The sequence below is a fragment of the Ptychodera flava genome, chromosome 13 (assembly GCF_041260155.1).
Source record: "Ptychodera flava strain L36383 chromosome 13, AS_Pfla_20210202, whole genome shotgun sequence".
Taxonomy (NCBI): domain Eukaryota; kingdom Metazoa; phylum Hemichordata; class Enteropneusta; family Ptychoderidae; genus Ptychodera; species Ptychodera flava.
In genome coordinates, this window is record NC_091940.1 from 41,115,483 (window position 1) to 41,131,926 (window position 16,444).

At 38.7% G+C, this 16,444-nt stretch overlaps 2 protein-coding genes across 2 annotated transcripts in view; one reads left to right on the forward strand and one right to left on the reverse strand.

Moving 5' to 3' along the window:
* LOC139148466 (uncharacterized) overlaps window positions 1-187 on the reverse strand; it is a 35,547-nt gene extending 35,360 nt beyond the window's left edge. Inside the window, exon 1 of the mRNA XM_070719929.1 lies at window positions 47-187. Within this exon, the coding sequence (XP_070576030.1) occupies window positions 47-58 (12 nt within the window). The 5' untranslated portion in view covers window positions 59-187. The remainder of the gene's footprint in view (window positions 1-46) is intronic.
* Window positions 188-13,726: 13,539 nt separating this feature from the next.
* LOC139148468 (nose resistant to fluoxetine protein 6-like) overlaps window positions 13,727-16,444 on the forward strand; it is a 44,427-nt gene continuing 41,709 nt past the window's right edge. The window contains exon 1 of the mRNA XM_070719930.1: window positions 13,727-14,073. Within this exon, the coding sequence (XP_070576031.1) occupies window positions 13,860-14,073 (214 nt within the window). The 5' untranslated portion in view covers window positions 13,727-13,859. The remainder of the gene's footprint in view (window positions 14,074-16,444) is intronic.

Genomic DNA, 16,444 nt, shown 5'->3' on the forward strand with positions numbered 1-16,444 from the left:
GGACCCAACGCAGGTGAAGCTCATATTCAGACTTATTTTCGCTTACCCTTGCTTGCATTGAAGCTCAAATAAGGATGATGATGACGCCAATTTTGCCCTCGTCCTCCAAGCGCTATAAACAAATTGACGAGGACCCAGAGGTCACACTGGTCAAAGTGAAGTGCCACAGTCGCTGTCCTCTCCTCGGCCTTTCCTTTTCTGTTAGTAAATATGGATTTTACATGAAATTGATAGACAGCTACAATAATAATAAATTATATACCAAAAGAAAGCTCTCTTCAAGACCAATTGATTGCATTTTGTTTGATGAAAATCGGTTCAGTACATGCAGAGATATGTCCTGTTGAATTTGAAAAAAACTTCTTCCTATTTAGAAATTATGCCATGGTAGACACCTGTAGTTATCATAACCACCAGGTGACCCCATTTTGAACATTGTTTGAGAAACTAGAATTGCAATTTCTTGTGCTTTTTGCAATAACTCAAGCATTTCTCATTGAAAATTGATGAAATGTTTTGTGGATATTGCTCAGTGGTTTTTAATTTTTATAAATGAAAAAGGTTATTTAGAATGCTGTTTACAAGGTAAACAAATAAACAATACCTGTAAAAAATCAAATGATACCTGTGACATTGATCGCTGTATGCATTATGTATTGTGAACATCAACAGAAATATGATAATCATATTCCATCATATTTACTTTGCATATATGAAAAAAGTTATTTAGATTTATATTTACAAGGTAAACAAATAAACAACAATACCTGTAAACAATCAAATGATACCTGTGACATTTTAGAACTTGATTTAAATTTAACAAAATATTTTTTTAGATTTTTTTAATTTGAACTTCGAAATTTTTTTAAATTTTTTTGTGTGATTACAACTTTTATTAAATGATTATGAAATATGTCTGATTAATGCAGATTTTAAGTTAAACAATTACAAAGAACTTTTCCAAAAAGTCAAAAAAACTTCGTTCTCAACCCTTTGTCAATGCCATAAACAGCAACACGCATTTATAGAATGAACAACTGCCCCGGAAATAACATAGACCCTCGAACATGTCGAAGTCAGCGGTCCGAAATACAAACCAGTATAAAAACCAACTTTTCCAAAGTCCGGGACACCATCAATGAGGAAAGAACAAATCAATAATCTATGGCCTTGTTCTTCAGAGAGAACCAAAATAGTCCCCTTCTCGGGAACTAAAGCCGAAACTAAAATTTCAGTATTGTATCGGCAAAGTGCGGTGCACGTGCGTATGCCTACACTGCAGTGCTGGCTTGACAACTTCTCAGTGTCTATCGCAAAATATCACCCGGAAGTCAAACTACTTCGAACAAGATAACGTTTGAAAGGGTAAAGTATATTTCTCTAGATCCTTGCGTTAGATAAGAATCAGACAAATCTAGCTGCAAAATCATGAACGTCGGAACTCAGCTTAGACCTCCTGACACAGAACATGCGGCGAAGCGCCGATTACTTGTATGTGATTCCTGGGAGTGCCCGGATGTAAAGTTGGGGTGAAACCATACTCACTAAAAAGGGCCTTAAGCGTCATTTTTCGCATCGTCAGACTCGTAATTATTGCAGAATTACAATTAATATTTATCATAAAATTAATTTTGGGGCCGAACGTTTAAGGAAATCAAGATTTTCTTTCAAAAAACACAAACGAAACACAAAGTTTGATAACAGATTGAGTTTTTCTCGGCCGATTTTAACGTTCGCCCCCTCAAAATGAAGCCCATGATCTCTACTTTTGTACCAACCCTAAAAAATAGTGATGCGATCAGAATAAGTCATGCGGAGAGCCTATCAAAGAGGTATATGTTCGATCTCCTTCGCGGGACATTTGAGGTCACGGCACAACGCTCATAATGGACGCCAAAATCGCCGGTACGCGTGAGTTTGTAGTCGTGCTGCTTTGCCATTTATCGTAGTACAAAAGTGAAAATTTCCCAAAATGAAGTTAAAATAATAATCTTCAACACTACAGTTTCATTTTCTCTGATTACTTGGTCTATTTAAGAATTAACACGAAAGTTCGGACTAGACCTGCATCGAACGCGTACGTTCAACACAAATGTCACGTGACCTAAAATCCCTATTAGTAAATATTAAATTTGCTCTGAAAAAATAGCAAGTTCAAATTATATGATACTGACTGCCCCGGTCAATTTTCAACAAATGCTCCTGGTGCACAATGATTCGAGTGGAATAAAACTCATGAATGTATGCATGATAGAAAGCATACTCAGATAGGCATAAGCAACATAAAAAAATAAAATCCTTTTTCTGACTTTGTACATAGCATAGACTGCATAGAGTAGATTTTAATTTTGTCACAGTTCCGCTCTTTACATAGATACTCTTTACACGAGTTGCAGTTGAAACTGTAAACCTTTTATTATGCTGAATTGAAATACACAGAAATGTAGTTGTACATGTTGCCGTTCTGGCTACAGACTTGAACTGAGAAAATCACAAACATAAATCACACTGAAAGACTGGCCTGGAGAATAAAGTATAGGTACACAGTGTCACTGACTTTTCCGACAAGAAAGTATTTGGACAAAACACTCTTGGGACAAAATAATCTTCTAACTTTCACATTAAACTTTAAAAATTACACATAAAATAATTGTGAATTATTACCGAACTGAGTGGCAGAAAAGTAAAGCGTACATTGAAATTGTGATCGGAAATATAACTGGTAATGTCTACTAACCTTAAATATACAGAAAGACAGTTTTACATGTTGCTGTTCTTGCTAGAGGCTCGAACTGAGGCATGCTTCCTCGCACATTTGCTCGTAAACTGACAGCGACGTGGCAAAAGGTGCAAGTGCTGCTACGTGTACGCGTTACTATTGGTGGATTAAAATGCAAATGAGAAATACACATGGTAATGATTGGTTAGTTTCAAAGCTAGCCAGATGAAACGTTACTGTTTGAGAATTAAAAAAAAACACTTCGCCCACATTCATCCATGGCGACATTTCAGAAAAAACCAATTACGTTCAAGACAGTTACCCTGGAACCGAATCAAATTAACGCACATCATCTAACCAAAAAAATCACAACTACGACAATTTCATATTCCCTTTCGGTAATTCCACTCAACGCTCCCGACTGGTCATTCCCCAGTGCACTAGTTTAAAGTCACCATCAGTAAGGCAAAAATAAATAAATAAATAAATAAATAAATAAATAAATAAATAAATAAATAAATTGTGCTGTTCCGATAACATGGTTTTCAAAAATAGGGTAGGTAGGTCGGCAGGGATTTTTTTTCTGAAATATTTTTCAGGGGTTCGGGGTCAAACACTGGTCACGACATTATTTTCAGAAAAATGTATCATACATATGAAAGGAAAAGACATTACAGACATCCTTGATCACGGAAAAATCAAATGCCAAGTAACGAACGCGTGATTTTACGGTTTTTTTCTTTCCTTTTTTTGACTTCCATGTTCACGTAGCTCTAAAACGTTTAGGGTCGGCAGGTAAAAAAGGGTAGGTCGGGTTATCGGAACAGCAAAATTTTTTTTGTTAGGCCTAATATCCACCAAGATGCGACTCTATTCGTCAACGAATAAATCATGAACTCAGAGCGCACGGTTCGAGGTTCTTGCCCGTAGACTATGTTACTTCACAAATTTCAAATTCTTGATTTGACGACTCAAAATTTGTAGTGATCGACTACTTGTGAAATCCATGATAATCGTTCGGTATTATCCACCAAAATATCGATTTTATGACCGTTATAGTTGTAACACGTTAGACTCAGAGCGTACAAAGATGAGTGTTTGATGCCGGTAGACTATGTAACGTCATAGCCTAGCCCTGCGTACGATGCTGTGTCTGCTTTGTGTTCCTGGCGTTGTACGGCCTCCCACTACTTACCATTACTATGACGACCTCAAATTCAGTCATCGCCCGCTTGGGAAATGTGCGATCATCTGTCCGTTATATCCAAGCGGGCGTGAATGGAGAATTTCATATGAGACTCTAACAAAACCGTTATCATGTTATAGTAAAACCCGAGTGAATAAGAACTTAACAGCAGTCGGAAACAACTTTTTTCAACAAATACTGTCAATATGCTTACGAACTGCTGTATGTGTATCATTAATTGTGCGTTCCAAACTAAAGCCATAGGACTGTATCAAACTTCGATGAAACTATAGACTATAGACTAAGTAATGAAGAGTAGAAATGTAGTGCGGTAGTCACATGATCTCGCGCTCTCCATTCAAGGGCCCACGATGCCTCGAATTCAAAAGTGGTAGGACACAACTATCAAAACAAACTCAACAATCTACAATCCCACAAGGCTATCCTGTCATTTGGCACCAGTCGTAACTGATTTTCTTCCACAGGTTCATTTTCAAAGTGGTCATCACAACATATAAGCTATTAAAATAACTTCAAATTGTGGTTATATTGATACGGCGGGAAGATTTAACAGAGACCCCAGGGTCTTGGGAGTAATTCAGAAACCTTCGCATACAATACTGTAGGATCGGATGATGCGCTTCTCGAAATACATGCTTGATTGTGCTCAAAGTGGCGTTTGATGGCCGGAGGGACAGTTTTACTTCGTTGAGTTCAACAAAGTCTTCAAATAGTTTAAACACTTCAGTCGGTCGATCTCAAAATCTGCGATCATTGCCCCATAATATCAGCCTTCATACCGTATTTTTTCATGACACATTATGCACTTCATAGAGCTTAGAGATATGAGCTTATATCCGCCGCCGATGAAAAGATGCACTATGATTTCACAACTTCAAACTAGTCATCTCCAACTGCAGAAATCAGCAACTATCCATCCGTGATATCCACCCAAACGTTGATTTTCTCACCATTCTTCGGGAGTTTATACTTTACGTACTCAAATTTCAAACTTTTGTTGCTGTAAACTGTAATAGATCATTGATTTGCTCTTAATTGGAAGTAATTTGGAATAATTGGATGGTGAAGTAATGTCGATACTATCTGCAAAATAATCTCATCTGCTTTTCTTTTCAAGTTACACATTTGTTTCTATGAGTAATTTGCAATATCGCAAAAATTCAGCTATAGGGCACCTAACATTTTTGAGAAATTTGAAAAATCTATAAAGATTCAATTATCCCAAACTAGTTCAAATCGTGTGTATACTATATCACATATCGGATACCTATCATACTGAGATTGCATAGTCCCGGGAGTGATGGCCGTAACTTGTGTTACTTCACAAAGTTCATATTGTTGTTTCTGTCGACTGTTGTCTTCGGTCAGTCATTTTCTGCCATCATAGTTCCGTGTTACTACCAAAAATATTGATTTAATGATCGTTATATTTGTAAGGGGATTTTCTGTATTCTACGAAAGTGCAGGTGGACGTTTTGATGTCCGTAAACCGTCTTACGTCATAGCGGTACACAAGTTTACCATTACAGGGAAGACTTCAAACCATTGAGAATGTGAGCTCATCAATCCATTTTATCCAAGCGGATGTGAATGGAGAGCATCAGCTGACACTATCATCCATGAAAATAGATCAGGTATAGTAAAAGTTATGGTAAACTTAGTAAAGTTATAGTAAAGTTATAGTAAACTGCAAGTGAATAAGTAATTTGAGCAATCAGAAACATAATTTTAATACCCAAATTTCAAAAGTTTTGGCCACGAATTGTGTCAAAATTTTTCCTGAATGTAACTGCTGTATGTGTTTCGTGCGTTGAGACCAGTCCACTTCTACACTAAACTGTATACGACTCTATTGACTGTTCGATGAAACAGCAGACTAAGTTGCGAACAGCAAAAACGGATTGCGGTGGTCACGTGACCTAAAGCTCTCCATTTAGTCCCCACTACAACACGAATGACAAAAGTGCTGGGATATGTATGTAATATCTAAGCAAACTCCAGAGCAGACAGTCCCGGCTTTGCTTGCAAGTCTTTCGCCTGTCATTTGGCGTCTGTTGACCCTATTTTCTCCGGATTGTCTTTATTGTTCCACGGGCTCACTTTCAACAAAGCGGTCGTCACAACAGGGAGACCAACAGCTGCAATCAAAATCTGCGATGAATTCTCCGTAATATTAGCCTTAATACCGATTTTCTGACCACTGTATTTTAACGGGCATATTATAAAATTAGAGCGTAGAGAGATAGGTTTGGGCAAAACTCTATATCCATCCATCCATCCATCCGTAATATGCACCAAAACACTGATTTCCTGATCACTGCTTACAACAATTACTTCTTTGATGTCATCTGAGAAGAAAACAATCTTAAACGCGATCAATGGATGTCTTTGAACAATTCATATAGCTTTCCAACACCTTTTCATTATTGTCTTCCACAAAACAAGATTCAAGTTCTTCCTATGGTGATGCTTAAACCAGTGTGTTTTCTTTAATGTCAGTTGAACGATCGTAAACACGATCAGTGTGTAACTTGTATGTGGCGTGTTCAGTTTTTGAAAGTGTGAATTCAAGGTGTTAGTCAATGAGGTGTTAATTTTAGTGGCGCGAAAAGGTCCTGGCTGCTAATTTATGCCGATTATGTAAATGTCATGCATAGCTTCCTGTGAACATTGATGAGAACGCAGTTAGACGAAATACGATAATTTCTCATTTATACAGAAATTATCAATGTTTTCTACTCGTTCCCCGTTCTTCGTCACTACTTTCCACGAGTTGACAGAAGAAACATCACAAGATAGAATTTCTAGTGACATTTCATAATTGTTTGTGTAATTTGAAACAAACTGTACAAAGGGCTTTGCAGTTCACAAAGTCATTTTAATACAGAGAAGCAATCAGATCATAGTTTGAGATGTCAGACGTAACCGTGCACGTTCTGAATATCACTGGGGGTTCCAGTTTCTTTCACCTGGTGAAGAGCCTTAGATGCGAATATCCACTGTTAGGTGAATCTTTTAAAAAATGTCAAAAGTATGTAAGTGTTTTCAAGACAAAAAAATGAGTTGGTCCACGGTCCCTCCACAAAAGGACCGTGGTTGGTCCATTTTCGATAGTGTTTCGCGGCGTAGAATTCAAATCAAAAGGGCTTCGATGGAAATCTTCAATGACGGTTTGTAATAAAGATTTTTAATACAGCTGTAGATATATTGTTGTGAAGAAAAAATGTAATTACTGGAACCTATTTCTTCATATTTTGAATCAATCACACAATTAAAACTCAGTAAAAACGAAAAACTCCCAGTTCTTATTTACTTTCTATATAAATTTGAAAACACAAGTTTTGATATTCTTTATGAAAACGTTTCAGTGTTTCATTTTTTATGGGATCAGGGCCTTAGGGGGGCATGACCGAACTGCAGGGGGGGGGGGCAGAACGTCACGGTAGGTTAGCTAGTTTGGGTAATTTACATAAATTGACATTTTGATTGGGTGAAACATTCCGGGGCGCCTATTCCCCTCCCCGAAACCTACGGTCCTGACGATATACCCGAAACAACCCAAGGTCATCAACCTTACAAGCTTGCCACGGTTGATTTACGTCAAGGATATCACTGCCGGCAAGGAATCATGACAAATTAAATTCCAACTTTACTTGGCAGGGGGTTTTCTTCGGGCAGAGACCCTCCCCGTCAAATTCTACTGTTGCTGACCCTCGCTATCAAAGGAGATGTCTTATCTTCATCAAAATTTGAGGGTAAAATATCAAAATTGACTGTCTTACAGTCTGTAAAATAACTGAAAATGGCAACAAAGGTCGATGACCCTGTGTGACCCCGGGTCATCAACGTTTTTCTTTTCTTATATTTCATAAGGCTTTCAATATGCTTTGTGACTAGAAATTACTAACCAGTGGGTCATTGTCGGAGTTTGAATTGGCAAATGTTTTCAGCATCAGCAGTACACATCTATTGTTCGTACTTTATCACCGTGACCCAAAACTTTATTGATATTCGTTTATTTCCATCGCGTTCACTTTGTCGTACAGTGGCATCACCGTTTTAAAAACATTTACGTCGGTTAGTTTTCAATTCAGGTCCGTTTCCGTGTATTTTGTAAACACATTGAAGTTTGTTAACTGAAATTCGTAAAAAATGTGTCAAAGGTCTACTCTTTCTATTTTCTATTACTTCTGCAACCATGAGAAATGCTTATAATGCCGGCTTGGGATAAAAAAATTCTCATATAAATAGAAATACTTCAAAACTTCTAGTCAGATGTAAATGAATCGGAAAGAAAGAAACCGCATAGCTTAGTCTTGAGATGTTGAAAACGCCACAGCATTTAAGGTAGAATTCATCTCGGGGCAGACATTCGGACTCTCAAACATTTTACTATTCTTTGTCTGGTCTGCCTCTTGTGTGAGCTCATTGAAAGCTCTTCGAGTAATTAAGATTTTCACTGTCTTTATACCTTATGTTCTTGAAAATCGAGAATCTATATTTTTTCCACACGGTTTTAAATTGTTTTCTGGCTTTAAGTTTTCCTGAGGAAAATTTGACCGACAGTTTAAGTCTTCTACTGTCGAAGCGCACACTGCTTTAACGTTAATTCTTTTACTCAAGCATGTATTATAGAACAGAATCATGAGATGTAGGAGGTAAATGCAAAGCACAAAGTCACGCGGTTCTTCACTTAGTTATATTCCAGACAAGGTTGAATTATGTAAAACCTAAAAGAATGACAGGTGGATACTGAAGACTCCTTCTAAAAACATTGAGTTCAGTTAGCGTTATTCAATAGACGTGATGTGGATTATGTAACTTTAACGAAAAGGACAGGTGTAAAATTTGAGCTAAGAATATATCGTCCATAAAACAGAACCGTTACAGTAAAATACTGTGAATGAGTAATTTGCAGGATTTCACTACCGCCAGGTGAGGCCAAAGTGTACTCACCACAGCATTGATTTCTGGAGGTGTATAATCCGACTCAAAATTATCGTGTTTGATTGTTTCTAAATTAATCTATTCACCCTTAGGTCTTTACCGGCCATATCAAAATAATCACAACCTGAACGTATTGTAATTCTAGACTTCTGTTGTGTGACCACTACGACCACCCTACGTTAAAATTGATGTGGTGAGAAAACTCAGCTTTTTACGGGATGAATTGTTGTGTAGATTTCTCAGTGGGCGATACCTATACGCCTATGTCAGTAGTCAAATCATAATGAAGCTTGATTTTGTCTGATGATATAAACTTCAAGTTGTATTTCTACACTCTCATTGTTCAGTGAGTCTGTTGAAAAATTATAGTGGTCAGGAATTTAGCAATTCTGAGCAATGAACTGAGATTTTCAGATCGGCTGATGACTTAGTTTGAAGAGTTGAAAGCATGGGAAAACTGTGTGTATATGTTCAAATCTACCCGTCATCGTCAAACTAATCACAGCTTGAACTGATTGTAGACTTCTATAGTGTGACGACCACTGCGTTAGAATTCAATCAATCAATCAATCAATCAATCTTTATTTACTCGACACATACTAACAGAGAGTATAATATGGTACATCAAGATGTGTTACAAATGTAAGTGAACAATACAGAGAAAGAAAAACAACCATTCATCTCTGTAATACGAAAACATGCAATAATTACATTCATTGGAGCTGCTTGAGCTCAGTATAAACATGTGCTCTTTAAGAAAACAGTAAAAGTCTGAACCACAAATGAACAAAAGTTACCAGGCCATTTTTCAGCCCGGAGCTGCTGGAGGGTTCAGCATACATTTGTATTCTTTAGAAATACAGCTAGATCAAGAACATTTTGTTCCATTAACTTTTTAACAACTTCTTCTTTTTCTAAAAGACTGTAACATTTACAAAATCTGTACCACTACTTTGTCCCAATAAAATTCTTTCTGAAGTATGATTTTTACATGAAATAATAAATGAAACTCATCATCAATTTCATTACAATCACGTCTCTGACAGATTCTTTCACTCAAAGGTAATCTATAGGTTTACTTTTTCTTCCCATTTCAATACCCAAGTTATGGTCACTCAATCTGAATTTGGACAAATGTTTACGGAGTGTAAAGTCAGACAAGCAATCTAAGTAATTTTCGAAGACAAACTCAGTTTTGAAAATTCTATATTATATGTACGTAATTTGTTACCATTTCCATTTTTTCTTACATCATCAAACAGATTTCTCCTCCATGAACCCAAATATTCACTTGTAAGATTTTCTTTTATCTTTCTTCTCAGTTGACAATATGATTTCACTCCCAATGAACTGAAAACATGCATATGATTACAATTCCCAAATTGCGATTAATAAATTTCCCCCAAGGAGATTGAACTTTTCTGTTTTCTGTGAGTGCCTTTTTAAGAATGTGATTTGAAGGCACACTGTTCAGTCTACACCAATATCTTATAACAGACATATAAAGTGAGATCTTCAATGGTAGTCTACCCAACTCAGCTCTTATGCCTTCCAAAGGAGTACGTTTACTGACTCCTAGAATAAATCTGTAAAACGACATACAAAGACTTTCAAGACAATTATCAGTACTAGTGATTTCTGTTGCCCAAATTTCAGAAGCATATGAAAGAATTGGACAATCAATGTGTCAAAAAGTTTTAAGCAAAGTCTAGGATTTAACATTCTTTCACATAAAATTGACCTTTTTATGCTGAATAAAGCTTTCATTGCTTTGTTTTTAAGATTATTCTGGTTTTGTTTGAATTTTCCATTTGGTGTAATAAGAACACCAACATATGTAAAATGTTTCACTGTTTCAATCAAATTGTTTTCAAAATAAAATTGCACATTGTTTATAAATGATTACTCTTGTTAAATACCATTGTTTTTGTCTTATCTACGTTAACTGTGAGACCCCATAATTTATTATAAGAAAGTAACTTATTCAGACAATTCTGTAAACCTTCTGCAGATTTTGACATAAGTATTAAGTCATCAGCATACAAAATACAACTCATTTTCAGGTCTCCAATTTCTATTGGGAAATCAGACATATCACCAAAAATACCTGGGAGATCATTTAGAAAAATATTGAATAAAGTTGGTGAAAGGTTACAACCTTGTTGAACACCACACATAGAAAGAAACCCATCAGAAATACCTCTTTGATTGATGACCCGTTGTTGCAATAAGGTAAATCTACAGAATATGAAGTCAAAACTGCGCTGAATTACAGGAGACAGTCTTGTATAACTCGGGATTTTTCGCTGTTAAGTTTAATTAGATAATACGTGCATGTTAGCAGTTTTGCAATACATAGAGTAATGGTAAGAGAATGGAAAGCCTGAGGTCACGTGACCACTGTTGTTTATCTCTGCTGCTTATAACTTAGTTTATGGTTTCGCCACCGTGACAGCTACAAGATGCACGGTTTGCTTTATGACGCTCAACTTGGAGCGTTCACAACTAATACATACAGTTGTTGGTGCATTGAGAAAAGACGATCAACATTGTCTGCCGTTTTTGTCAAATTTATGGTATAAAATCCGTCATGAAAATAAGTTTGCTACTACTACTTTTAATAACTAATTCAGTTACATTTTACTATAACGGTGCTTTCATGCGCGCGTGGCCTAACTGATGGATATGTTCTCAATTTTTCAAGTTGGCGATGGCTAAATTTGCGGTCGTCATAACCATACACAGTGATACCGTGATAACACTGTTAACCTCGTCGCAAATGCAACTTTTCAATAGAACGCCACCAAATTGTGAAATTTTAGAGGCACTGTACGGTCAACATTTTTCTAAATGTACCTTGAGTGTATATATTTCACCAGTCGTAACTCCCCCAACATCTGCATTTGGCAAAAGAGGACGGTTTTGTTTAGCTTCGGCTAAATCGTACACAGCGTTTTGAATTGTGGATGTTTATTATTGCAGTGTTCACGTGACCTCAGGCTATACTAATTCCAAAAAAGAGTACTATACACGATATATCGTTGTAAATGCAACAGCAGAAATTCCCAATATTCAGCTTTCGACTTTAAAGTTGGTCATGGATTTTTTAATTACCGCAGGGTTCATTGGAAACAATAGGATCGTAAGGCTTACATGGTGGAATTCTGCTTGAAATCGTGACGTAGTAGGTAGATCAAATCATTGAAACCCCCCCCCCCAAAAAAAAGATCAAATCATAGACCCTTTCATTCTCTTGCCGAATAGAAGTTGAATCACTTCATCTCGGTACTTGACAAGGGCCCAAACAAGCATGATAAACTGAGCGTGTACGGGAATAAAACTATCGCCTAAGGGAGCGTTCAGTTTTTACGGCCTGGGGGGGGGGCGGCAAAATCTTGTCGCCGGTGTTCAAAAAAAATATAGACCCCCCCTGCATTTTTCGTGAAAAAAGATGACCCCCCCTTTGTCAGACGAAAAAAATTGATGACCCCCCCCCCCCCCCCCGCTGAAAAATAACCAAAACCCATATGTCAAATTTACCCGCATGGTTTGGATTTGAACTACGGTACGCGGCGCACTTTATTCGTGTAGCAGAGATGCCAGTGCACAAACTTCTCAGCCACATCCATTGAAACGTCTGTTAATTAGGACGACTGTAAGGCAATTTTAACTTCATTTCCATAGACAACTTATGTCCATGGACATTATATAAAGTAAACTTTATTGGAGTGGTTCGCCAAAGGCAGCCCTCCGGTTAAGAGGGTCATGGGCCATTACGTAAAGTCAACTTTATTCTAGTGGCCACACGCCTTCAGCAGCCCGCCGGTAAAGAGGGTCGATCATGGCTATTGCATAAAGTAAATTTTACTGGACAGGGCTGCTGAAGGCGTGTGGCCATTAGATTGCCATGGGGTATTACATTAAGTCAATTTATTGTAGTGGGCCGCCACAGGCGGCCCGCCGGTAAAGAGGGTCGATCATGGCCATCGCATGAAGTAAACCTAATTGGAGTGGGCCGCCAAAGGCGTCTGCCCGTTAAGAGGGTCATGGGTATTTTACAATATTTATTGTAGTGGGCCGCTGAAGGCGGCCGCCGGTAAAGAGGGTCGATCATGGCCATGGCATAAAGTGAACTTTATTGTTGGTATTATGTTTTTGAAAATGTGGTGACCCCCCTTTCCTACAAGTGAAAAAGCGATGACCCCCCCTTTGCGGATTCCAAAATTATGATGACCCCCCCCCCTGGATTTGCCGCCCCCCCGGCCGTAAAAACTGAACGGTCGCCTAATACGTTACTATGTGCATTGCAGGGGTTGGTGGTGGAAGGGCTGTGGATATTCTTTTGCGGACATCAAAAAGTGGCTGAAACCCCCACCCCCACCCCCCACCCCTTTCCAGTTTTCGAAAACTATGAACTTCGAAATGAGCCCTACGAGTATTGGGCCAAAGAAATTATTGTAAAAGTTTGAGAATCCGAATACCTACAGTATTTGTCTTCGAGGCGCATTTGTACCTTGAGCACAAGTGTCATTGTGTAATTCAACTATCTAAGGACAAAAGTGATCTTTGCTCCGGATCTGCGTGAAACAAAGGCACAGCTTAGTAATCACGTGAATCTCGTGAGTCACAATGTTTACACATGATTGTCACAATTTGCAGGACATCGTTTGCTGAAACCTATATTGTGGATATTATTCCGCAGGTCAGGGTGATATGCCTTTGGAAAAAAACTTGGTAAAGAAAGGCGTAACTGTAAACTTTCAACGGTGAAGAAGACGGCAATAAAGGATTTCACGTTGTACCAGAAATAACAAAAAATGAGTTTGACCTCAGCATAATTGGGTCACCACAGAGGGCGCTGTATTTTAGGGGAGTAACACGAATGCTGATTCATGACGGTTGTCAGTACTTTTGCTCAGAATCTCACATGCAGATCGTACATCGGAAGAGTCAGAAGTGGTCCAAATTGTCTTAGCAATATCTAAGATGGACAAATTGTACCAATCGCTGTGCATTCTTTTCCTGTCAATATCTATCCTACCATGCAACGCTGTCATTCCACTCTCCTCGCTGAAAGAAACATATGCACGACGAGCCGAACTGGCGATGACTAGGTCATCGCTTGACACACCGGTCTCACAAAAATGTTTGTCGGCCTTACACAATGCGTTAGTCAACAAGACTTCGTTATTGGTGACAAGTAAGTATCGTGGTTTATTTGTTTTGAAGTCAGTCGACTCAGTGTCAGTAATATATACATGTAAATATGACAGTGTAACGCATGGCCGTTGTATGCTTGCATGCTACGGTCGGTTTACTTTTACATGGCTCAGGCATAAGCTACTAAGCACCTCCATGCTTAGCTCTGCGTGACAGGGCTGTGTGTTTACCGGCGTAACACACAGCCTTAATTGCCACGCAGAAGAGCTACTCCATGCCACGGTCCCTCCCACGGAGGGACCGTGTCCATGCTAGTACCGGGGTATTAGCTCCCGGTATTAGCTACAGCATTCATGCAAATGGAAATTATCGTAGCATTTTCATCAGTTTTACTTATTTCTTTATCGCTGTATTTGAACGGAGTCCCTGTCTGTCTCTAGAAAAAATAGTAGGCTCAATCAACGAGCCCTTGGTTATTACCGTTTACATGGAATGGGTTAGAGCACAAATACCAACACTGAAAGATGTATGGGTATTCCACCAACCCGAACCCTAAGGTCAGAGATGGCGGAACACTGATACATGACTGAATTTTTCATTCTGACAACGACACACAGAACACCATGTCCATGGAGACAGCATACAGCCTCCATGCCAGGACTGACTGAACTCAACTCATGACTTTGTTAAGTCACTGACTATGTACTCGTAGGTGTGCACAAGGACATGAATTGTGCAATGTGATATATGTGCAGAAAATTGTCCTACTAATTACTGCCCGTGACTGCCCGTAGCTGCCTGAGGACTGCCCGAGAACTGCCTGAGGACTGACCGAGTAAAAAGTAGGCCAAATTTAGCCAAGTTTAACACTAAGCCAATAGGTTCAACTTTATTATGTCCAGTTAACCAAAAATATCATTGATTTGGCATTCATCTGATGTTTTCTCAAGCGGTTTTGGACACTGGATTATCAGCAAGAAAGACATCCCCAGCTTTGATTGTGAGATCATACCATTCTGTGCAAGGGGTGTGAGGCTGTCAAGCTGCACGTGCGCGGCTAGGATATCATACCACCTCTTGCACTGAATGGTATGATCTCACTAGCGAGCTGGCGACGTCCTTCAAGTCCGGCGTCTTTCTAGTTCCAAAACAGCCGGAGAAATCTTCAGGTTAACGTGAAATCAATGATATTTTTGGTTGGCCGGGCATGATATAAATTAAACCTATTGGCTCAGTGTTAAAATGGGCGAAATGTGGCTTAATTTTTCCTTGGGCAGTCCTCGGGCAGTTCTCGGGCAGTCCTCAGGTACATGTAGCTACGGGCTCCTTTTTCATGTCTCTCCAATCATTGAGATATTAACTTCATGGTCCAATGAACTCTTCAAGCCCCTGTGTGCACGTGCAGGGAGGAGGTTCTGAAGTATGGGTCACATGGAGTACAGAATTTAACATGGGGTAAAAATAGAGTACAGAACAGGGGGTACACCGGGAATTCACAGAACATTAGGTTATATGGAGTACAGATGATGGGGTATAGGGAATATTACAAAACATGGGTAAAAGGGAGTACAAATCATGGGGTACTGGGAGTATGGATAAAGGGAGTACAGAGCTTGGAGTACAGTTGCCACTACATCACATAGGGTATTGAACAAGGGGTATAGGGAGTACATAATATGGGGTACTGGGCAGAACATGGGGTATTATTAAGGGAGTACAAAACATGGGATAGAGTAGGGAATATGGAAGAATGTCAAATGTCGTATGTTACATTACCTGGCAACCAGTTTAATAGTTACATGTATCAGGCTTGGCCATATGAAGGTCAACATTCCTGCGTACCACATGGACACAAGCAGGGGACACTTAGCCCAGACTTTGGTACAGGTGTACCCTGGCCAGTTCAAACTACAAATTACAAACTATTCAATTTTATGTAAAGGGGTGATGAAATTCTACATTTTTGGCCAAATGCTCTGCCAGAACTGTGCACATTTTTGACAAAATTGAAGGTCAAATGTAGTCGCTGGTTATTGTAAAGTCTAAAACAGTGGTCAATAGTCTACATTTTATCAAAACTTTGTTTGTCAAACATCTATAGTAGACAAAGAATTGGAACCAACCAATATACACCCTTACTATGGCAGTGCCATTACATTTCTCAGCAGTAGTGACCGGATCTTTCATAATATTCCAATCATCTACGGGACAATTTGCCAAGTGTATTCCTTCATTCTAGCAATCATCCACTCATCTACGGGACAATTTGCCAAGTGTATTCCTTCATTCTAGCAATCATCCACTCATCTACGGGACAATTTGCCAAGTGTATTCCTTCATTCTAGCAATCATCCACTCATCTACGGGACAATTTACCAAGTGTATTCCTTCATTCTAGCAATCTTCCACTC